This window comes from Lissotriton vulgaris, chromosome 12, assembly GCF_964263255.1.
Source record: "Lissotriton vulgaris chromosome 12, aLisVul1.2, whole genome shotgun sequence".
In the NCBI taxonomy this organism is placed as follows: Eukaryota; Metazoa; Chordata; class Amphibia; order Caudata; family Salamandridae; genus Lissotriton; species Lissotriton vulgaris.
In genome coordinates this window covers 604,038,066-604,061,739 of record NC_141700.1, presented here as the reverse complement: position 1 = coordinate 604,061,739, position 23,674 = coordinate 604,038,066, and the positions used below count along the sequence as shown (strand labels likewise).

General features: G+C 44.6%; 1 protein-coding gene across 1 annotated transcript in view; it reads right to left on the bottom strand.

Annotated features, from left to right (window-relative positions):
* LOC147677826 (IST1 homolog) overlaps positions 1 to 23,674 on the bottom strand; it is a 171,650-nt gene that overhangs the window by 103,240 nt on the left and 44,736 nt on the right. Inside the window, exons 2-4 of the mRNA XM_086945489.1 lie at positions 11,169 to 11,268; positions 5,079 to 5,259; positions 3,362 to 3,446 (exon numbers count right to left, since the gene is read on the bottom strand). Of these exons, the coding sequence (XP_086801615.1) occupies positions 3,362 to 3,446; positions 5,079 to 5,259; positions 11,169 to 11,256 (354 nt within the window). The 5' untranslated portion in view covers positions 11,257 to 11,268. The remainder of the gene's footprint in view (positions 1 to 3,361; positions 3,447 to 5,078; positions 5,260 to 11,168; positions 11,269 to 23,674) is intronic.

Sequence of the window (23,674 nt, the reverse complement as noted above, 5' to 3'; positions counted from 1 at the left end):
TTACAACTTAAAACTTCCAATTGCCACCTCTCCTTTTTTCCTTTGAATGACATTGTCCTTGCTGGTCATCCTCTGCATGCCTTCCCTATGAATCATGTGCATATTTGCCTCAGTCTCAGTTATTGTATTTGTTCAAATTGCCCACACCTCATCTCAAAGCTTGAAACTGATCTTTCTTGGTTAATCAGACCATAAAACCTAGCAATACATAATATGCTCTAGCTCATCTACTAATTGCTCCGATCATCTGCATGAACTCATATACTCACCGTCACTAATGGTCATACCTAATAGTAATTTTAATCCACCTTAAAGACACTAGCGTGGACATGGAGACATGGAATGGTCTCCTTGAGAGAATTAGGCCAAACCCTTTACAAACATAACCACTGGATTAACCACTTACCTTGACTGCAGTGCACAGAGAGCATTCAGTGCTGCACACAGGGAAAATAAATTAGAGGGAACATTAGGGTGGGTGTGTACAAAAAGTTTCATAATAAGTAAGGGGTTGCAATATGGCTGTAGCATAACGTCCACTCTTCATAAAATTTATATTTAGAATTTGGCAGCCACTTTTACAACTGCAACGAGTGATGTTTCACACCAAGTTGGGTAATCTAACGTGAATCTTTTAAAAAGCATTTATGACTCTCACAGAAATTGCAATTCACAAATTCTTGAGTTGCTTTGGAAATTAGTCAAAGTTCAAAACATTGTAAATAAACCAAAAGTGTGCAGTTCTGATAGTTGGGAGATGTTACACTGTAAATCAATTGTTTAGGTTAATGAATGCTAAGTTTAGGTTTTTCATACTTTAACTATCTGGGCTTAAGATTGATTAGCCGTGGAAATTAAATTTGACAAGTGTCAAAAAACATCCTAGCACTTGATAATGCTGTGCACGTTTTATCAACTTACGTACAACTCTAAATCTGGTGGGCCACCTTCTTCTCATTTAAATGGATGATTTTCCCCGGGCACTCAAAATGTACAATATTCAAAATCCAACTTCAAGTTCAATAAAGTTCGTAAGTTGACACACTCACAGGTTAATAATCCAAATATTGGTCATCAACTCAAGTCCTTCCAATCAAGGATAATTTTATTTTCTTTTTTCGTGATTCATATTCTTCAAATTTCCACATACAGTAGTCATCGGATTAATCAGCCAACACGTGTTTCGTCGTGTTAATTATTACGACTTCATCAGGGCATAGTCCACATGTACCGGCGAATTCACTTGTGATCTATTCATTCACTTTTGCAGAGAATCACACTTTCCAATATGAAATCACTCGACCCCCACTCTCAAAGTACAGTCAGGACAGGAGTCCTCTTATATAATTCAATGTGGTTATATCCCCACAATCTCGATCTATATCTCAATGCGTGATCGTCTATCCACGAACCCGCTCTGTAATCGGCGTCCTGCCGATTACAGAGCGGGTTCGTGGATAGACGATCGCGCATTGAGATATAGAAATAAAAGTATACCAAAAAAGTTTGGTAAACTTATCTTCTAAAATTATTTAAAGGTAAAATACATTAATTACATCAAAGGCAGAGTTACATAATGATACTCAAGTAAAGAACAAAATCAGCACAGATGGCATGAGAAATAAAGCAGGTTAAAAACATTACTGTGTCTATAATTTGGAAACATTGGAACTCGGAGACTGCCAGAGCAAGTGGAGGCTAGAATAAATTTGCACAGAAATGGTTTTAGGAGAAGGCATCACACAACAGAAGGAAACATAATTGGGACAGATACACCCTGTATTACTGAAGCAGTTTTGGACTGCGAAAACCACCCACTAAGTAAAGGTTTAGAGAAAGTAAAAGCTTACGACCAGGAGGCTGAGTTTTAAAAGGTGGAGGATAAGTAGCTGTGGGTGAGGATTGTTCACTGGCTAGCTTGTGTTCTGGCAGACTAGCCTTGGTTCACTGACAGTCTCTTCACCATTATGAAATGTACTCCGAGGATGGGAAGCTGTAATTATGCATACTAATATAAGGATTCTATTACGAATGTAGCGCTTAAAACTGGATTCAGCTGTGTTGTCTCTGTGTGGTTTCTCGTACACTCTTCGGGCTAGAGTGGCCACCTCATTCCATGCCAAGATGGACACTGTTTTAATTCCTCCTTGGATTTTTACTAACCAATCATTGCTAACATTGTCTGTCAGTCCAACTAGCTCAATGGAAGCAGCCCAGAACTACAGCGCACATTATGCATCAGGTTGTCAAATGAAAGTGCAGACTGTCAATATTCTACATGATGACATTGCACGAGGTGGCCCTGCTACGTTGGCCCATTCTTAAGAGTCGACTCTGGCTTGGAGTGTTATCTTTCCATGCTCCCCCTTTTCCTGATATTGTGTGTACGGCGTATCTGTGGCCTTCAACCACTCAAACATGGATTTCAAGAAACACTATAATACACAAATATTTGAATACATTTATTATTTACTGAAAAAGATTCCAGAGTACATTATGTTCAAAACAAATCTCATTCACATCCGAGCATAACTCCGTTCAATTATGCATTCCCCAAAGCACCTTATTCAAAACAAACCCTTCTGCGCGCATAGCTTCTCTAAAAAACTCTTTCCTTCACACCATTATTTACAAACTCACCACGCACAGTTCTGCCGCAATAAATTCTCAATTGCACCATGTTGGTCATATAACCTAGCTGAAGCAACATTTACTTCCGATTAAATCATTATTATATCAACACAAACATTAATTAGATTACGTGCCTTCACTATGCTGCACATATAAACTCCCGCAAAACAGTGCTACCATAACACAATTCCAAAATGCCCAATCTTTCATATTTCAAACAAAACCACAAACAAAACTGGTTTTGGACTCCCAAGAAGCCATATTTCAGCTGATCGCCCTAAAAACAAAGCTCTCATTAACTAGGTTACAATTGTACTAGAGAGTTACTGAAAAAAAGACTCACAATTTCACTACACATCGAGCTGCCCTTGCCGGCCTGACTACATTCTCTTGGTCAAGGTTTCATGTCATTACTAACAAGCACCCCAAAAACATAACACTTAGAACAATGGTTTTGTTCTTGTTCAAAATGCCATGGGTGAATGGAAGCGTGGCGACAAAGGCCTCTGACAAAATAGCATATGCGCGCCCTTCAACCTGTGATGTGATACTTGAGAAAAGAATAAGAGCGACATCCATTGCCATCCAAATTGACATGACCGGTGATCTAATCCCTAGATTTGGAAAGTCTGTATTGAGGCATACAATAGCATTACCACGTTTGAGCCACCTCAAGCTTCAGTTCTCTTAAAACCACAAACATAATAAGCTGTTGCCATTGGTTACTCACGACTCTCAGCTCCGAAACATCCTGCATTCGAGGAGCCGCCCAGATGAGACTAGAGACTGCTTCAGCCAGTCCGGGATCCAGTTCTCTGAAAAGAGAAAAGTGAAGTATTTAAAGGGAGAGCAAACAGGATCTCTCATAACCCCGTGTCATCAAAAGCCACACCCTGTCTCCCACACATACCCCACCATCTGCGGTCTATCCTCATTCACTGCAGAACTGACAACCACAGGATACCAGTGACGTCAGCCTCAGACCACACAAAGCAGCATAATGAGAGAGTCCAACCCTCTGAGCACTCTTGAGGGAATAACCTTCCCATGAGAAAATTAAGCAAAGGTGACCCACGTTGTAGGAATCCACTGGTAACATTCTTGCTTTTACTGTGAACCCTACCTGTTCCTGCCACCAATACCAGCGGTCAAACATCATCAAAGCCACTACCTCCTTTCAGACCCATCATTCTGGTCCACCACTAATCAACACAACATCCAAACAGTTACCTTCATTACCATTGCCTACTAAAACACAAAACGACCACAGCCAATGCTGTAAACTCTCACATTTCTTGCACCATTCCCACTACTGCACCTTTAGTCAATCAATTCAATATCTTCATTCCCATCACGACTGACTTCTTCCCACATAACCACTTCCTACTCATTCCCTCTCCCACATTACAATACATCTCTACTCCCACCCAATTACAATCCTCCCACTCAGTGCCCATCCCATTCACTTTTTCATCACCATTAACTCATCTCTATAACATTACCCACTTATACCAAGTAATTTCCAAACCATTCAAGTTATCCACACTACCACAAACTCAGCCTCGTTGCCATTACTTCACTCCACTCATGCATACCACCACTAAATCAGCTGCTGCCCAAGAAGTATCAACCATGAGCCATTTCCAGCCACCACTTCCGGTCAACTACACTTACTCCTACACTCCAGCTCCGACAAATTACTGCTCAGCCATTGAAGCTTCCAGCTTTCACTCGTGTTCTAAAAGGGTAATGATCCTATTCCAGTGCTTATGCCAAACATTTTTCAGACACAATACTGTTACTTATGGGACACATGTTTTCCTTGAGATGGACTGAGCAAGTAAGAATCAAACTGTCTTCATCAAACCAGAACCCAAGCAACCACAAAGAAAATATATATGTTAGAAATGCACAAGTTAATACCTCTAAAGGAACAGAAATACATTAGACATACTGTCCAATAATTTTTAGAACATCAGTACAGTCAAAGTATCAGTTCAAGCTAATTGAGAACATACGCCACCACCCTGTAGCCCCCTTTCATGTACAGCCGTCAATTAATTTTTTAGTGCCCGGAAACCTTGCCAAAATCCCAAGCCAAATTAACATGCATTAGGATTTATATTTTCTGTATTTTCATCTACACCCCTCTTCCTAGATCTATGATATCTTCTCTTACCTACTCCAACCAACATCAGCATACTCACTCCTGCCTTGACTTTACCGGCACTCTCCTTCCCCCACCAAGATCCTTGCCAATATATTACTTCATCATTGCTCATTCTACACCTGATGTGATAACCCCAAGATAATTCATTAATTTCTCTTCTATTTGTTTAATTCCTTAAAGGATCCTCCAACAATGTTGTTGATATATTCAACCGATCATGCGATTTTGAAGATCATACTCTGTACTATAACAGAAAACACAATGTTGAAGATCTTACTTCATGTTCAGAATCAGTCCATATCTAGTCAAAAGCAGATCGCAGTACAGCTCAAGTATTTCCATGGCCTCCACTAGGTAGTCCTCTCGGATGATGTGCTCAACACGGATGCGAGCTCGTTCATGCTTCCCAATTGTTAGATAATCTGCTATTTCTTTCCTTGCCTTCTGTGCTAGCTCGGCTAGGGAAAGAAAAGAGAACAGAAAAGGTGAGAAGAAATATGCACACCAGGTGCCTCAGATTGATTACTGATTGTATGAAAAACTTAAAACTTCAGAATACTCTGTATATAATGCTAAAGCCCATTGCTTTGCATTTAGTTTCATAGTCTCACAATTCTGTGCAGTTGCATAGTTGTTTCCTGTGCCTCACCATAACCCTCTCTATATCTAATCCCCACCTCCACTCTTTGGCATTGCTCAGTTCTGGTTCCAGGTATTCTTTTTAAATGAGATCTATGGCCCTACTTGGTTTGTAGTCCATTCACGTCTGTCCGTAGTAGACCTCACACCCTCTCATTGCAGTTACACAAGCTCCCTCTCGATGTTGTGCAATTTCCTTTCCATTTAGGCAGTCTGCTTATCTTGTGTTTTGTGACCATGCTCAGATATGTCCTGAGCCCTGAAATCCCCATCTCCTGGGTACTCCATTCAATCCGCTATCTGCTCAAATGTTACTCCACCACTCCCAAGCACTATAGTTCCTCCAACTCTTCCACACTGGATACCTTCATACTTACCTCATACACAGGAAAGACTGGAATGTGGCATAGCCCAAGTCAAGTTGGCAAATGAAGAATTTGGATAGCAAATAATAAGATCATCAGTCAAAACTCAACTCACGATGGAGCCTGCCAGTGCCCAAAATAATATGGAGTCTGAAATAGCTTTTAAAGGGATCGAGTACATTCACTGAGGGGCACCACTTTAGTGAAAAACACTCCAGGGTGGAACCACAATGGTGCTGAAGGCAATAGACCATTCCACAACCACTCCTGTGAATGTGCGGACGAAAACGGAACACAGATGATTAAAGAATGATGCTCTTGAGTGCATATTTACAACAAGGGGTGGTGAGGGACAGAGTCTCTGAATTAAGCAGAAAGCTCTCACCCAGTCAAGAGATCAGGGCTAGATCCAACACCGTTTTTTAGCTCACTGCACCATCCCAGTTTCAGAACCTGGCTGTATGCAAATTAGTCTGTTCCTGTCCCAGTGCATGATGGGAACAGGGCAAACCAAACTACAAAAGCCAATTCTTACACTGGGAAGGAAACAAGCTCCCGGGGACCGGTTTCTGGCATTACAGCCGTCTTCGGCCCGGTTTGCTTGAATCCTGATGGTGCAATGAGCAAGGGTCTCACATCTGAGAATACCCTTCCACGCTTAGGGTGGACAAAAATATTTACAACAAGGGGTGGTGAGGGACAGAGTCTCTGAATTAAGCAGAAAGCTCTCACCCAGTCAAGAGATCAGGGCTAGATCCAACACCGTTTTTTAGCTCACTGCACCATCACATCTGAGAATACCCTTCCACGCTTAGGGTGGCTCTTGAGTGCATGGCCTGGGGAGACGGAACCAAGGCTCAAATCATCACCCGAGGAGATGAGAGCGAATACTGGACCTTGTGACAGGAGGGGCGGTTTGAAGATGGCACCTGCCACCAGGCGGTGAAGCAGAGGCATGGTTGCGAGCCCCATAGTGAGAATCATTGGCCTGGAGAGAAGAGTGGGTCCTCATAGGGAGTGTCATCAGCCTGGAGATAAACATGAATCCTCTCTACCCCCAGGAACCAGTTTGGCTGGACTGCCATGCCACCTGGAAGTGTGGGGCAGCATTAGGCGAGGGGACGCACAAGCAGCCTGCCTGGAGGGGACGCACAAGCAGCCTGCCTGCTGATGCTTTCACAGGTAAAAGATGTTGAGAACAGAGGGTTTGGTAGATGGCTGAGGGCCTGCAAGACTTCCAAAGCATGAAAATTATAGGTGAAGGGTGATTCAGCAGCCTCTTGGCCCCAACTGGATGCTAACTGTTCTTTGGAGGGTGCACGAGCAATGCATGGGGACACTCAAAGGAAGAATGTATAAAGCATATGTCGGGCTCATATGCCTTCACTGCAACATCCTGACTTGGAACTCCATTGGGAATCTAAAGATTGCTCCTGGGTGACTATGATGGCCCAGAGATGTGCTTGATGCCTACTGCCACAGGTGCACAACTGTATGTGGCTCAAGGGGAATTAAGCTGTTGCCAGGAATGACACTGCAAAGCTAAGTAATCAGTACACCGGAGTCCCTCCAACTATGATCTTGCCGAGAGTTGAGCCACGAATATCACCCAAAACGCTCATCAGAGTAAACCCGATGGAAGGATTGGCAGACCTGAGGGGGTTCTGGAATATCTAACAGGATCTGAACAAGTGCCTGCCAGGACTTCAACAAGACTTGGCCGTCAAACTAGAAATCTTCTGAAAGCATTACTATTACTTCCTGTGGAATCAATACTGGAGATGCAAGTGAAGTTAGCGCAGAAGGCTAAAGTTGTGAGTTTCAGAGAGGGTATTTGGGCACACTGAGGAATACTGCTGACATGGACCCACTGAGATGTAGTTAACTTAAAAGCTGCTATTTGAGAGAGAATATCAACAAACGTTGGCATCTCTGAAGTCTGTGTAAAAATGACATATGTGAATTTCTCATGAAATCTCAAGTGATAAAAAAATAATTTTACAGGTTTTTTTCTAAATCTAAACAGGAGCCATCTTTTTTTTATATCTCATGCATAGTCAGGATTTGGCTAAAGTGAATTACAATATAAACTTGGCTTCTCTTTAAATGAAATTTACATTAAACTCAGATTAGAAACTAGAGGTTACAACCAATGATTAAGAGCACATCTATAAGAAGGAATATGACACTTGAAACCCTTTTTTCGATGCTTTTATTAGCTAAAGAGTTAATTTCTAAAACATACAAACTTCTGAGAATCCACACCCACCACTAAGGCAACATCTAAAACAAAGTGGAAGAATATCTTACACAGTGCACAATTGATTCCTACGTCAGATTGTTGACATGGCCATGGACCGGACTGCAACATAATACGCATTCTCATGTCCTGCCCTATGCTTAAGACTTTCTGGGATGGGGTTGATCGCCTTATAAGAGACATGCTTGGCTATACCCCCCCGCCTCCAACCTCCGCTGGCGATTCCCAGGGATTGCCAACTCTCATCTCGCACAAATTCTACTGGTTTGCCTCCATTTTGTCAGCAGCTAAACTTTGCATACTTCGTCAGGGGTCTACGCCCAATATTTCAACTCAGGCGGACTGGGGGGAGAGCGTGGCACTGAAGCTGCACATGAACGTTTGACCTATCAGTTGAACGACCATGAACACATACTTACTGACATATGGGGCCCCCTTATTCATGAATGAGTATAATAGTCTAATTTCCGGACTTCCAACTTTTTCTTGAGTGCAGGCCGACACTGCTTCTGCTTTTGACAAGTCACACACACTTTCTTAGACTTGTAAAAGAGATGTCTACTGGTTTATTTTTTATGGGAGAAGAAGACACTACTGACTTGCCATTTATTCATTCAAAGAGCGACATCCTAAGGCCCGTCCACATATTTTTACACACTGGCCGTAGACCTACAGTTTAGCCTCTGTTACACATATTTTAATGACTTTATATCATTCGGCTCTTCTAGACCCTTCCCTTTCCTTTTGATTTGACTCACTATAGATTTGTCATTCTCTTTCTCATAGGTCATTTCTGCCATTAATGGGCGGCAGGCACTCTTTGGTATTTTGTACATCCTTTGTATTTGTTCGGTTACCACTGCAAGTTAAGAGATGAAAATAGCGTGTGCATTGGTTGTTATATAATGATGTACCTGTATGCGTTCTGTTTGGTTCTTTCCTTTAAGCTGCTATTTATACGTTTATGCTGCATACTCTGTGCATAATGTATTTAAAAATTCAACAAAGATGTAAAACAAAATGGGAGAACACCCTTCAAACAGTAGTGGCTGGCAACATTAAAATATGCGCCATGCCCAATAAAATCCCCATATTTGTTGCGCTGGCACTCAGGGTCCTGTTGCTCCTCTGTTCTCCTCGGCGGTGACCAGGGGGGTACCGCAGAAAGGGAAGGACTTCTTCCCTTGTGGAAAAGATAAACCAACCAATCCCGGAGCTAAAGCACAGCGCCAGGATTGGCTGGAGCAGGTTAACCCCAGTGCTCATTTTGAGGCTGGGGCCTGCGGCTACAATCCCTCCGCTATTTCTCAGCCTTGGGATTGCAGGTTCTGAAGTGCGCATGTCAGATTGGTTGGTTGTAGGCAGCCAGCCAATCTGACATGCGGACTGGCAGGGGGTGGAAGTAACTGTGCAATTGCACTAATCAGCCCTGCCCCTTGCCCTCGCTCTGTAATAGCGAGAGCCAGGGACACATTTTAATTAAGTTGTACTTATTACCATTTTATAATTAATGTGTGTGCATGCTGCACTCGCAGCAGGTGGGACGACGCTCCTCTGCCATAATGGAGGCGTCGCCGCTGCCTTCAAAGAAAGATCTTCAGCACGGAATGGAAAGTTCTATGGTGAGATATTCAGAGCTCTGTCTCTGTAGAAACTAATCAATGTAGAAGTGGTACTACATCCAAGATATGTTCCCAGCCGCTAGCTTAAACTCTTGGTGGGACTGTCAACAGAAGCATGACTTGTTGTACATTTAAGGAACCTTTCTGAAGCTCACAAAGTACTGGTAGAAGATCCCAGGGCCATCAAGGACATAGTGGGGTATCCTCTGACCAAGGCTACAGCCTTGTAATTGCTGGGGCTCGGGTCTCCTGGATGTTCCATGATGACAAAACTGGACAGGTATGTTATTTGACAAGGTCTACAGGCTGCTAAATTAGCTATCACTGCATGGTGGAAAGAGCAGAAGTTTCCATTGCTAGTTCAGTGGCACAATTGGCTTTGGAACATCTTTGTGATAGAATGGCCAACTGCCAATGTGAAGGGTGAACATCCCAAGTTCGAATCCGTCTGAAAACCACAGTTAGATTATAAGATGTGTTATCACCCCTCCTGAGTACTATAACTTCACCTGAGAACTCTGAACTTGTTTAGATGACATTCAGGAAGGGCAGTGGGGTTCTTAAGTAGAACTGTGAGAATGGAGGCCTGGTAGAAGGTTGAGGGTGGGCAGCTTAAGAAAGTGACGCACTGCCCTAGCTTCGGTCAGAGATCTGACTTACGATCTTGTGTCGGAAGGGGAAACAGAGGCTTTCTTTAATCGGTGTAGGGAAGTTAGTTTTACGCACAAAATATTGCAATGAGATTGTATTGCAGGTGAGATCAGATAAGATATGATGTCCGTGGAATGATTGCATACAATGGAATAGCACAATACAAATACTGTTAAACCAGCCCCAGAGGTTGCAGTGATGGTATGAGGGGGGGGGGCAGGTTTACTACTCATCTCACTTTTTGTTGCGAGTTGTCTCTTAGCAGATAGCAACACATGATCACACTGTCCATTTGAAAAGGTTTCTTGGAACAGGAGTGCAAGAATAAGGCCATGGCCGGTGCCAATCGCTCGTTAGTCCTCTAGGGTCTTGTTTCTTTGAGGTTCCAGTTATTGCTTTATTTACACCCTTACCAAAGGCCAGGTTTGATGTTTCTAGGATACAGCTTTTGTCCTCTAGCTCCTTATTAACCATGCTGTGCTCTTTTTTGAAAACACCCACAACAGTGTTGACTTTGTTTTCATCACCTCTTCCTCTGTGTACAGCCCAAATACCCTTCTCACCCTTTCCGTGCATCTCTAACTCTTCACATCGTTATCTGCACTTGAGCTCTTTCTACACAGTATGTTCTACCCCTTCAAACTCTGGTCCTCCTCTACATGTACCTCCCTTTGAAATCATCAGTTCACCTGCTCTTCCTCTTTGCACATCTTTCTTTGTGCAGCTTTGTCCCTCTGAAGACCTTCATTGGTAGATACACTCTTTCTGGGCACCTCTAGCTCCTTGTACCTGGTACTCAAGTCCACAACAAACCCACCATGGATACTCACTTTTCTTCTTTTCCAGTAGCTTTAGGCGGTTGATAGTGAGGCGCAAATTGACTCGCAGTCGCTCCGATTTGAACCCCGAGCCCGGCATAGTGTCCTCTTCCTGTGTGGAGAATTGATCATCCAATCAAATTAATTGTAACATAATTTGGATAGAAATTATCATAATGCTTTGTGTATATAGAAATGTTCAGAATTGGGTATCACAGTGAGGGACTTCACATGCACAGATTGAAGGCCCTGACTCGTCAGAAGGCAGAAGCTTGTCCAGTCATTTCTTTACGCCTAGAAATAGCTTTAGGCATTTCACTAGCCTCATGCTTAAAAAAGCATAAACAAAAACACACACCCATAACCATGCGTAGAGGGCCTTTGGATTAACTGGTTTGTTAAATTGCTAGTCACATTCTGCTTTCACGCATTTTACACAAAGAATGAGATAATAGTCTGGTCCACTTCAGTCACTGGATCTTGCCTTTTGAGAGATGGTATTTAGCCTGACTGCAAGTGCACATATAACTAAAAGGTAATGCACTTTAGTGACAAGGGTCGTTGGTCAATCTCTCCTTTCATCTCTCGTTTATTTTAATTTCCATTTTTCTTTATTTTTTAAATGCACATTTATTTAGTATATATGCTTTTAATACAATTATTCTGGTCTTGGCAACCGTGCAATGTTTTTCCATGTATTTATTAGCTTTGGCACTGCTTGTATGTCTTTGCATTTTAGTAACACTAATAGTTTATTAGACCAAACGGTCCCTAATACATATCATTTGTACAAACAATATCAACACCAACTGAGACATGGTTACACAGAAGCTTAAAAGAACAAACATCACCTGATTATGTTCCTAGTAAAAGAAAGTGCACTTTTGACGCAAAGGATCGATTACAAGCGTTGAAGTTCAAGTGCAGGATTTTCAGACTGCATTTTTATTTGAAAATGAAAAGTACTTTTCTTCTTTCTTATTGAGGCTGAGCGATATAAAGGTTATACGACTCTCCTCCTGGCTTCTAGCAGTAAAAGACAGGTTATATGAAGCTGTCGAATATTAAACTTGGTCCCTCTTGCACAATAATATCTATTATTATTTGGCTCAATTCGAGTTCTTAGAAGTCTGTAGTGATTGGAACTAAATTCCAAACATAATAACATTTGGTCTCTGCACTTTAAGACTAATAGGTTTCCGGTCCCTCTATGGGTTTAGAAGGTTAGATTCCGGTCAGGAGTGCCTAGGAAGATGGGTTCAGAATGTGAAGCCTCCTGCATTGGCAGTATGGTGGGAACTTCCTAGGTGCATCAATACTTTCAATGTTGTATGGGCATATTTCTGTGGGAGTTGGACCTAAGACATTTATTTATCATTCTGTTTTTTTTTTTTTAATAGTGACGGCCTGCAACCAGTACCAGCTTTACAGGGCTAGAGATAACAGATAATCACTCTTTATAGTCATGACCTTAACACCGCAAAGAAACTCTGGAGACGCGAGGGTGCCAGACTTGTGCACTTGTAACAGAAGAAACGTTGAGAGGTAGCCTGGGACCAAATCAATGACTGTTTGTTGTGCCAGGTGAAGCTCTTTAAACTGATTTCTTGGCTCCAGGGGCCTTTGATGGAGAGATAATATGGTCATCACATTTCAAGGACTATGGTAATTAGGAGGAAGGTCTGCGTACATGCAAGGCTGGTAGGATGAAAAATGAGCAAGCACTCACCCTGGTTTAAAAGAACCCTTCACCTTGGGTGCAGTGCTTAGTAGGGGTAAGAGATGCTTTCCTTGGGCGAGATCCATTCGAAAAGTAGCGGCAGGCCACCGGAGTGGAGGGATCTGTTGAACCAATTAAAAAATAGCTCATAATTGCGTATTTTGGAAGATGTATTGAACGGGGGCTCCAAGTCAACTGCTGGTAAATGTGTATTTAAGAAGTTGCTGAACCCTCTTTAAGTCTTGGACTCTTCTGAATAATTAGAGCTTAAAGGGGGGTGTCAGATGAGCAGAGGGTTAAGGGAGTTTATGGAGAGCCAATAGAGGATGCAGAGGGCCAGCCTGGTATAGTGCAATTTACTTTGTCTGAGAATTTGCTAGCAGCTCTGTTCTGGGCTAGAGGTTTTTGAAATAGACATGTTCCAATATGGATGCATCCTTGAAAGCAGAGACATGAATCATACAAATGTATAAAAAAAAAATACTTTGTCACAGAGTTTCTGATAAGCAATTTGGGTAACTTATTTCCCCACCTTCAGTGGTCCTGTGCTATGTCCTTGGTCGTGTTATGAATGTTCTCTGAAGTGTATGATGCAAGAAGGATCGTCACCCTACCCGATCCACGCTTGCCCGCGCTCCTATCTGAACTATACGCGGCTCGATCCTCCATGGACTATCATAATATCTGTACCGCATAACTGCATCTGACTGTACATGTTGTTAAGCGCTCTGATACCCTCGGGTCCAGCTAGCGCTATATAAAACTCCTAAAATTAAAATAAAATAAAAAAATGTGTGCTGTTCTGCAGAGGGCCCTTGGGAGCTTCAGGGGAGAAAGAGCAGAGTGAGGAAGAACAGCTCCCAGCGGGGTGTTACATCTATACTTATATCTGGAACCCGTCCTAAGCCTATGGAATAAATTGCCTTCAAGTAAACTCTTCTGCTTGGATACTTTTATTGATTGAACCACAACCTATCCCAGTGTCTAATCTATAACGTGTTACAAGTGCATCTAAAGAAGGGCACATTTACAAAACTGTCACCCGATGCAATTGCCAGGTCCAGATACCCTTAATGAATATCACTCCCCAATGTATTAAATCGAAAATATTTTTTATGCTTCAAAAATTATAAAATGGAATAAATAAAAATGGAATACATAAAAAATGTACAACCCATCGTTCAGTCTGCTTTCTCTATTAAATCAGTACATCAGGCACAATGTCCTACTACAATTACAGATGTGCTGTGTCATCTTCTTGTTCTTTATATTTACTAAAATATTTTCTTGTTAGACACTTCTAGTCATAATTATCATGATGTGGGCAGGTTCCATTTATGATCTTCTAACTCTGAATAATAAACAAGCATTTACAATGCAATGGTCTCTGCATTATTAAAGATAGAGCTATTGGCATTGCTCATGACTTTTTTTTAATCATAAATAAATGGCTTTGTCATTTACAATGCCAATAGCTTAATAGCTCGCAAATGCATGACCTATTGCATTTACACCCACACAGAGCCACACACACAAAGCCACCCACACACACATACAGAGCCACCCACACAGAGCGATACACAGAGCCACACACACACACACACACAGAGCCACACACATACAGCCACACACCCAGAGCCACACACACACACCCAGAGCCACACACACACACACCCAGAGCCACACACAGGAGAGCAAGCACAGCCAGGGGAACCAAGCACGGGCAGGGGAAGCAAGTACAGCCAGGGGGCAGGGGAAGCAAGCACAGCCAGGGGGCAGGGGAAGCAAGCACAGCCAGGGGGCAGGGGAAGCTAGCACAGCCAGGGGGCAGGGGAAGCTAGCACAGCCAGGGGGCAGGGGAAGCTAGCACAGCCAGGGGGCAGGGGAAGCTAGCACAGCCAGGGGGCAGGGGAAGCTAGCACAGCCAGGGGGCAGGGGAAGCTAGCACAGCCAGGGGGCAGGGGAAGCTAGCACAGCCAGGGGGCAGGGGAGCAATCACAGCCAGGGGAGCAAGCACAACGAGGAACAGCGTGGGTGGGGACACCAGCACAACGAGGAACAGCGTGGGTGGGTGCGTGGGTGGGGACACCAGCACAACGAGGAACAGCGTGGGTGGGTGGGGACACCAGCACAACGAGGAACAGCGTGAGTGGGTGGGTGGGGACACCAGCACAACAAGGAACAGCATGCGTGGGTGGGTGGGGACACCAGCACAACGAGGAACAGTGTGGGTGGGTGGGGACACGAGCACAATGAGGAACAGCGTGGGTGGGTGGGGACACCAGCACAACGAGGAACAGCGTGATTTATAATTTGATTTCAGGTCAAAAACAAACCTCAATGAAGCCTAAAGCTCACAGCCTACTATATTGAATTATTCTGCCCAGCACTTGACTGCTAGGAGCAGTTACTTCTTACAGCAGAAGGAAGGGTTGCCACTAGCTGATACTTTTGCAAGGCAGTCTTCCTAATTGCAAGCATATAAGGCCCTCAATATGAATGACCTATTAATTCCCATGGGGCCAGAAACGGCTTCAGAATTATGAGATTTGTGGAAGCACCACAGATCTTTTTATTTTACCCGGAGACTGCTGAAAACAGACGAAATCTGTGTGAAAGCATGGAAAAAATGTGAAAATACCAGGGGAATTAGTACCAGTGTTACAGATTTTACCCAGTAATTCTTTATTTCTTAGTGGTCTGTTAGGGTCCAACTTGGATTTTCCCTGTATCAGTAACTCTGGGGGTGGGACATTTCTGCCCAGTTTGCTTGGCCAGTCATAACGAGGGCCTTAGACTATTGTTTCAATGCATTAAACATGTAAACACCCTGGTAATCAGTCCCTTTCACCCCGCTCTCAAGCTTTCAAATAACAATACGTTGGCGTATTTAGGTGCTCCGCCCAGACACCCAGATCACACTTAAATTTTTTTTAAAAACAGTAAAAATACATTTATGCATCATTTCCTTGAAGTGAGAAGTGCACACTGTGATGGAATAAACTTTATTTATATTGCAGTACTTCAGGAAAATGATTCATTTTATTGTTTATTTACAACAGCTGAGAGCTGGGGTGCGTGGGTGACACGCACAACGAAGAAGAGCGGGGGTGGGGGGGAGGACGGACACCAGCACAATGAAGAAGAGCGGGGTTGGGGTTGACGGACACCAGCACAACCAGGAAGAGCGAGGGTGGGGGGGACGGACACCAGCACAACCAGGAAGAGCGGGGGTGGGGGGAGGACACCAGCACAACCAAGAAGAGCGGGGTGGGGGGGGGAAGGACACCAGCACAACCAGGAAGAGTGGGGGTGGGGGGGGGGAAGGACACCAGCACAACCAGGAAGAGGGGGGGACGGACACCAGCACAGCGAAGAAGAGCGGGGGTGGGGGGGACGGACACCAGCACAACGAAGAAGATCGGAGGTGGGGGGGGGGGAAGACACCAGCACAACGAAGAAGAGCGGGGGTGGGGGGACGGACACCAGCACAACGAAGAAGAGCGGGGGTGGGGGGACGGACACCAGCACAACGAAGAAGAGCGGGGGTGGGGGGGACAGACACCAGCACAACGAAGAAGAGCGGGGGTGGGGGGGACGGACACCAGCACAACGAAGAAGAGTGGGGTGGGGGGGACGGACACCAGCACAACGAAGAAGAGCGGGGTGGGGGGGACGGACACCAGCACAACGAAGAAGAGCGGGGGTGGGGGGGGACAGACACCAGCACAACGAAGAAGAGCGGGGGTGGGGGGACAGACACCAGCACAACGAAGAAGAGCGGGGTGGGGGGACGGACACCAGCACAACGAAGGGGTGGGGGGACGGACACCAGCACAACGAAGAAGAGCGGGGTGGGGGGACGGACACCAGCACAACGAAGAAGAGCGGGGTGGGGGGACGGACACCAGCACAACGAAGAAGAGCGGGGTTGGGGGGACGGACACCAGCACAAAGATGAACAGCAGAGCAGGTGGGGACGGACACAAGCACAACCATGAACAGGAGCGGGGTGAGGACGGACACAAGCACAAAGATCAACAGGAGCGGGGTGGGGATGGACACCAGCACAACGAAGAAGATGGGAGGTGAGGGGAAAGACACCAGCACAACGAAGAAGAGCGGGGGTGAGGGGACGGACACCAGCACAACGAAGAAGAGCGGGGGTGGGGGGGTCGGACACCAGCACAACGAAGAAGAGCGGGGGTGGGGGGGACGGACACCAGCACAACGAAGAAGAGTGGGGTGGGGGGACGGACACAGCACAACGAAGAAGAGCGGGGTGGGGGGGACGGACACCAGCACAACAAAGAAGAGCGGGGGTGGGGGGGGACGGACACCAGCACAACGAAGAAGAGCGGGGGTGGGGGGACGGACACCAGCACAACGAAGAAGAGCGGGGTGGGGGGACGGACACCAGCACAACGAAGAAGAGCGGGGGTGGGGGGGACGGACACCAGCACAAAGATGAACAGCAGAGCGGGGTGGGGACGGACACAAGCACAACCATGAACAGGAGCGGGGTGGGGACGGACACAAGCACAACGATGAACAGCGGGGTGGGGACAGACACAAGCACAACGATGAACAGCGGGGTGGGGACAGACACAAGCACAACGATGAACAGGAGCGGGGTGGGGACGGACACAAGCACAACGATGAACAGCAGAGCGGGGGTGGGGACGGACACAAGCACAACGAGGAAGAGCGGGGGTGGGGGGGACGGACACCAGCACAAAGATGAACAGCAGAGCGGGGTGAGGACGGACACAAGCACAAAGATCAACAGGAGCGGGGTGGGGACGGACACAAGCACAACGATGAACAGCGGGGTGGGGACAGACACAAGCACAACGATGAACAGGAGCGGGGTGGGGACGGACACAAGCACAACGATGAACAGCAGAGCGGGGGTGGGGACGGACACAAGCACAACGAGGAAGAGCGGAGCACAACGAGGAAGAGCGGAGCACAACGAGGAAGAGCGGGGTCAAAACCTACCTGGAGTGGCAGCGTGGCTGTTCCTGACAACAAAGCTAAAAAAAAAAATGGCCGCCGCAAAAATCCGAAAATTTCGGATTCGGGGCGTGTTTTGGGCGTTCTGAGTGACTGATGACGTCACAGGTGGAAAGAACACAAAAAACACGCCCCCAAATCCGAAAGAGACGGGGCTTGATTGGAGTGATGCCCCTCTCCTCCAATGGCTGGCCTCCGTTTAGGAAGCCAGCCAATGGAGGAGAGATGGAGGAGAGAGGCGGGTTCAAGCCCCGTACTAAAAAACATTAAATCACCGACCGGAGACTACGCAAGCGCAGCCTTTCGGTCCTCGACCTAAAAAGAAGGTGGCATTCTAGCATCTTTATCTCATCAGCAACCAGGAAACATCCTGGATACCCGGAGACCCCACCCTTTCCAGTTTCATAAATGAAGTGAACCCCTACACAGAACATGCTCTCAGCATTTCAGGCTTGCAAGAAAGGTCCTTTGATCTTGTAATGCTTGTCCATCTTGAACTTCTCATTGACATCCATTGAGTGTCCACAGGAGAAGACTAGACATTTGTTTCACCAACAGGAGTAAATTGTGGTCAGCCCTCAAGCTCTAGTAGAGGCACTGGGCCCTTGTTCGACCTGCAAAAGAGGGGCTGTATACTAACTAACAAAGTCGAACTGAAAAGAGGTAGGATGATTTCAGATTTGTACCAAATAGCATAACGAACAGCAGGTGACCAATGACATATTGAAACAAACAAACAAACCATGCCATGTTCTTAGTCAATACCTCCAGTACCTGCTGCAAGGCAGGCGTCTGCCCTTATTTCTAGATCCAAATGGGGGAAGACCACACCTCAAAGTATAACTGAATAACAAGAAGTTCAAGAAGCCTGTTAAGATGTTTTATTCTTTATTCTTATTCTCGTGGTGGTACATGTGGCAGCTGGGTACCAGGAGATTGTGCACCCATTCTTCTTGGGACTACTATAGGTACTAATCTGAGGTGTGCTGAACCTTTTCCCTTATCCCATGCTCTCCACAGCGGGTTATACTTTTATCGCATCTGAAGTTATTACGTGAATTTCAGTAGGGCTCGCAAGTTTCCCAGGTCAATGCATGACTCTCTCAGGCAGTCCTGATACTTTATTTTGAATTCTGGGATTAGTAGTCCGTTTTATCCCATTATAAAATGAGGACGGCTCATGGACAACCCTCCTGGAGTTGGAGGCACACACCCATGTGGAATTGTCCCGGTTAGTCACATGCAGTTAAGTGAACGCCTCCTCGATGTATGTGACCTGAGCTGAAGACCAGGTCAAACCGGCTCAGTTGTGCTTGGGTGTGTGTAGCTTTCTTCAGAGAAAAGGGAAGGGCCTGATAATGTAGTTTACACAGGGTAAGAGGTGCTCTGTGTTCAGGAAGATAAAATACACATGCATGGGGAAAATTGTGAGCCCTTTGGTGTTTACTTTACATATTTGAGAAGAGTTCGCACAGAGGTCTCGGTTACCTAAACCAATTTAATCATATGGTGCTCGCAGCAGGCATTAGAAAGCTGTGGGAAGGTGAAGCCAAAGCGGTAGGTTGCAGAGCTTGTTAAAAACCGGTAGTCTACAGCCTAAGTGGGTAGGGTAATACTGCTTGGCGCTCCCATCCCCCCCCCCCCCCCCCAAACTTAATTCTTCACTAGGGCAACCCAGCCAATGTGTTTAACTTGGGGGATTTCTTGTCATATGCAACACCCGAACCCAGAAACACCCACATGGATTCATTTTTCTAACTGTAACCATATCCATAAGGAAAACATTGGCTGCCACAGTCTTCCACGATAAATTACCCTCCCCCCCATGACTTACATTGCGACAGTAGATAGATTTTTCTGCTTTAATTCACATATTGGTGGAAGATAGCAGATATATTTTCCGTTGTATGAGCTTGATTTATATCTAACATTGTGTTTCTTTCTGTAAAATACATTTGATTTTTGGATCCTTGTGACACCCTCACGTCCCTCAAGTTAGTTTTTGAGTTCTGCCAATACCACTTTAAGTATAAATTTGTTATAGTTCTTGTACAGTTCATATTTTTGTGCATTATTAACACTGTGCAGAACGTGGATTTACTCTCTAATTTACATGTACAAACTGTCATGGTGCTATTGCATTTGAAACTAATTTGCTTTTATTTTCAAAAGTACATTCTTCTGGCTTTTGCTAACTAGTCCTCAGTCAGGCCTAAACGCCACCTTGTTCAAAACGGGTGTCTTTCTGCATGATCACTTTTCATCATTTCTGCAGCACACAGTCAAGCAGTTAGGTTTATTTCCTTTGACCTTGTTCTTGCTGTTCTTGAAGAAAACTTTCCAACAAAGAAACAGTAATGTTGATATTTTTCTGGTAGCTCACTGCATTCATTCATAACAGTCTGCTGTTGTTCTTGTAACTAGTTTGTTCTGCCATCTGGAATGACATTACCATGGAGCGAGCAGAATCAATATTTGTGTAGTGGGATAGCACTTAGATGGTAAGGCAATACGACGTTTATTAGAACTGTGCTCTGCTTTGCTGGAAGTTTAATTCTTTTGCTCACACCAAGATAATTTTGCAGAAACGAACGCTTTCCTGCGTAATATCCCATTTGGCTAGTACTAAGCCAAGCCATAGCAGGGTCCTCTTGTACTTATCGCTATCAGTGTTGTCAGTGAATTAGAGCAAATTTATGGTATTTGCGGAAGAAAGTGTTGCAGACTGTGTTATACCATTAGAATAATTGTGGGTTTTAGTGATTATAGTGCATTTAGAGGGGGGGGGGGGTTGGAGTTTATATGCATTTATATTTTTGTGCATTATTAACAATGTGCAGAACGTGGATTTACCCTAATGTTTACATGTACACACTGACATGTGGCGTTGTATTTGAAAGAAATTTGCTATGCTAAGTAAAAATTCATTTTTTTCATTTATACTAACTAGGCCTCGGTTGGGCCTCAACACCAGCTTGTTCAAAACGGGTGTTTCCTTCTGCATGTTCACAGTTCATAATTTCTTCAGCACACAGTCAAGTTGGGTTACGTTTGTTTATTTTCATCAACATTGTTCTTGAACAGAACTGTCCAGCATGGACACACTAATGCTGTTGTTTTTCAAGACCTTTATGGTAGCTCTCTGTACTGTGTACATTCACAATAGTTTGCTATTGTTGTTGTAATGAGTTTGTCCTGCCATCTCTGGGATAGCACTTAGATGGTAAGGCAATATGATGTTTATTAGAACTGTGCTCTGATTTACTAAAAGTATAATTCTTTTGCTCACAACAAAATGATTTTGAAGAAACTGATGCTTTCCTATGCAGGAAACTGTATACAAACTTCAGGTTTTCAGGGTAAGCACGAAGACTTTCAAGAGATGCTGCTGGATTTCTTATTGATTTTGCCGCCCATTGAGACTTAGGCCATTTCTTCATTTGGCTAATATGTCTGTATTCCCTATTACTGACAGAGCCTTCACAGCATTGATTCTTTAGGGATCTGCATATTATACTTTGATTGTACCTTTTCAATTTCTTTGAATATCACTTAAATCTCTTCCTCCAAAAACCTCATCCCGTGAATGACAGATAGATGAAGGGTACGTTTCACAAATCTAGGAGTCCTGCATGTATCTAAAATGAAGCACCCTGAGCCTCTATCGAGGAAGGGAGCCTAGTCTGGTGAGCTCTCTGTTAGGCAATACACAAGACATCATGATCACCTACTTAATCAGGGTTGACATGGAAGGATTAAGGGCATTCCTGGCAGGCCTAAAAAACTGTTCATCTGCTGAATATGGCCAGTCTAAAGGGAGTGCAATACTATTTTTGTATATGTCCTGAAATTGTAGACACATCTTGGCTGCATATGCAAGATGTGGAAAGAACAGTAGATGCACAATTTTGCCTCTGTGCAAAACTTAGAAGCTACTATCCCAAAAAACCCCGGCCCATGGGAGAGTGTGCGTACAAGCTGGGACATCCGGAGCATGATATGTTTATCCCGGTTTTCCCAAACAACTAGCAGTTATCAGGGTGAGGCTGATGACCTTAACTGGGCCTTCTAGGGCAGACAAGCAGGCATTAAAGCAACTCTAGTTGAATTAAAGGACTGCTCATAACCAGTGGTCTTCACACCACTTCCCTGCAGAATCTTGCCCACCTCACGTACTGAAAAAAATCCTCTCTTCTTCAACCATCGCACCCACAACCACTGTCATCAACTTATTAGCCCTGACCTCCGTCATGCAACATCAAGCTAACAATGAAAACAACATTTGATCCAATAGACCACGTCTGCTACCAACCAATCTCCATGAGTCCCATTCTACACCAAAACTAATTGAAAGATCTACTACAATCCAGATTTCCAATTTTTTGGTTTGAACATACCCTGATCTCAAATTACAAAACAGGCTTACAAGTTACAGATGAATGTAATCTACTCTATCTACAATATGAAGACCTCAGACAAAAGAAATTGCTACAGAATCACTCATCCAACTCTCATACAGACCACAACCCAAAACTACCAAGGAGCACCAATGGTCTCAGCATTCTAAGCACCATGTTGGACTGGAGCTTCTCTCACCTCTCCAATAGATGCAGCATTATCTTGCTCACATTGTATTCTTCAATTCGTTTCAGCATCAGCATTGGTGCCAAATAAAGCTGCATCATCTCTCCACTCCTCTTTAATGCATACCTCAGCCCTCTACCACAACACGTCAGATCTTTCAATAATACATTACAACTATGAAGATACACCCACATTGCCCTCAAACTAAAAATCTCAGTGCACTTATTTGGCCTAGACCAATGACTCCAGGCCATTAACCAATAGACCACATCGCTATGCTACTCAACCAACACACCAGTGGTCTATACCTCTGTGCCATACTCAACCTATTATGCAGACTACACAGAACTCAGAATGTGGCACCATAAAACTATTACACCTAAGCGACCACATCACTATCTAGCCCTAGAAGTGCGCCAGTTGTAACTCACATCCAGATGTACTGCTCCCAAAGTTCTCTGCTTTGCTTTAGTCATCTTTCATGCCACCAGACCACCCATCTTATTAAAGCTTTGGTGATAAAGCTACTTCAGGACTCTGCTCTCAAGATTAGCCCCCTTTTTGGTCACACTACCCTTAAAAAAACACTTTGGTGGTAATTCTTTCTCTTCTCAGAAAGCCAAGCTCTGAAACTCACTGCCAGCAAAGATGATTAACATGCGGGATCACATGGAATTTATAAAGGTGGTAAAGACAAGTCTGTTCCAAATAGATCAATTGATTACCCCACCCAGACACAGCAAAACCATTGCTACAGCATAGATAAGTGAAACAATAAGGTTGCCACAAAACGTTTGGTGCACCCATCCAGGCTCAACGCATAACATTCTCTTCCTCCACAGACTTGTCTTCATACCATCACACTCACTGCCCTTGCAATGGAGGGATTAACTGCACAATGATGGTAATTGTATGTAATACACTAGATTATTGTTTGGGGTGGGTGACTAAGCACCTCAAGGACAGGGTCAGATTGGTAAAGTGGGCACTCGGGCAAGGGACCGGTATCAGAGTTGCAGCTGTGAGCTGATTTTTTTGGCCAGTGTGCTAGCCGAATTGGGCTGTGTCTGTGCTGTTCAGGTGTCGCCAAAGGTCCAGTGGGGGCCTGAGCGGGCTTTCCAAGGCAGATAGACCTCTATTACCTCCCTTTTACCAATGGGGCGGAGGTGTCATTCACAGTCTCTCGCTGGGCCAGCCC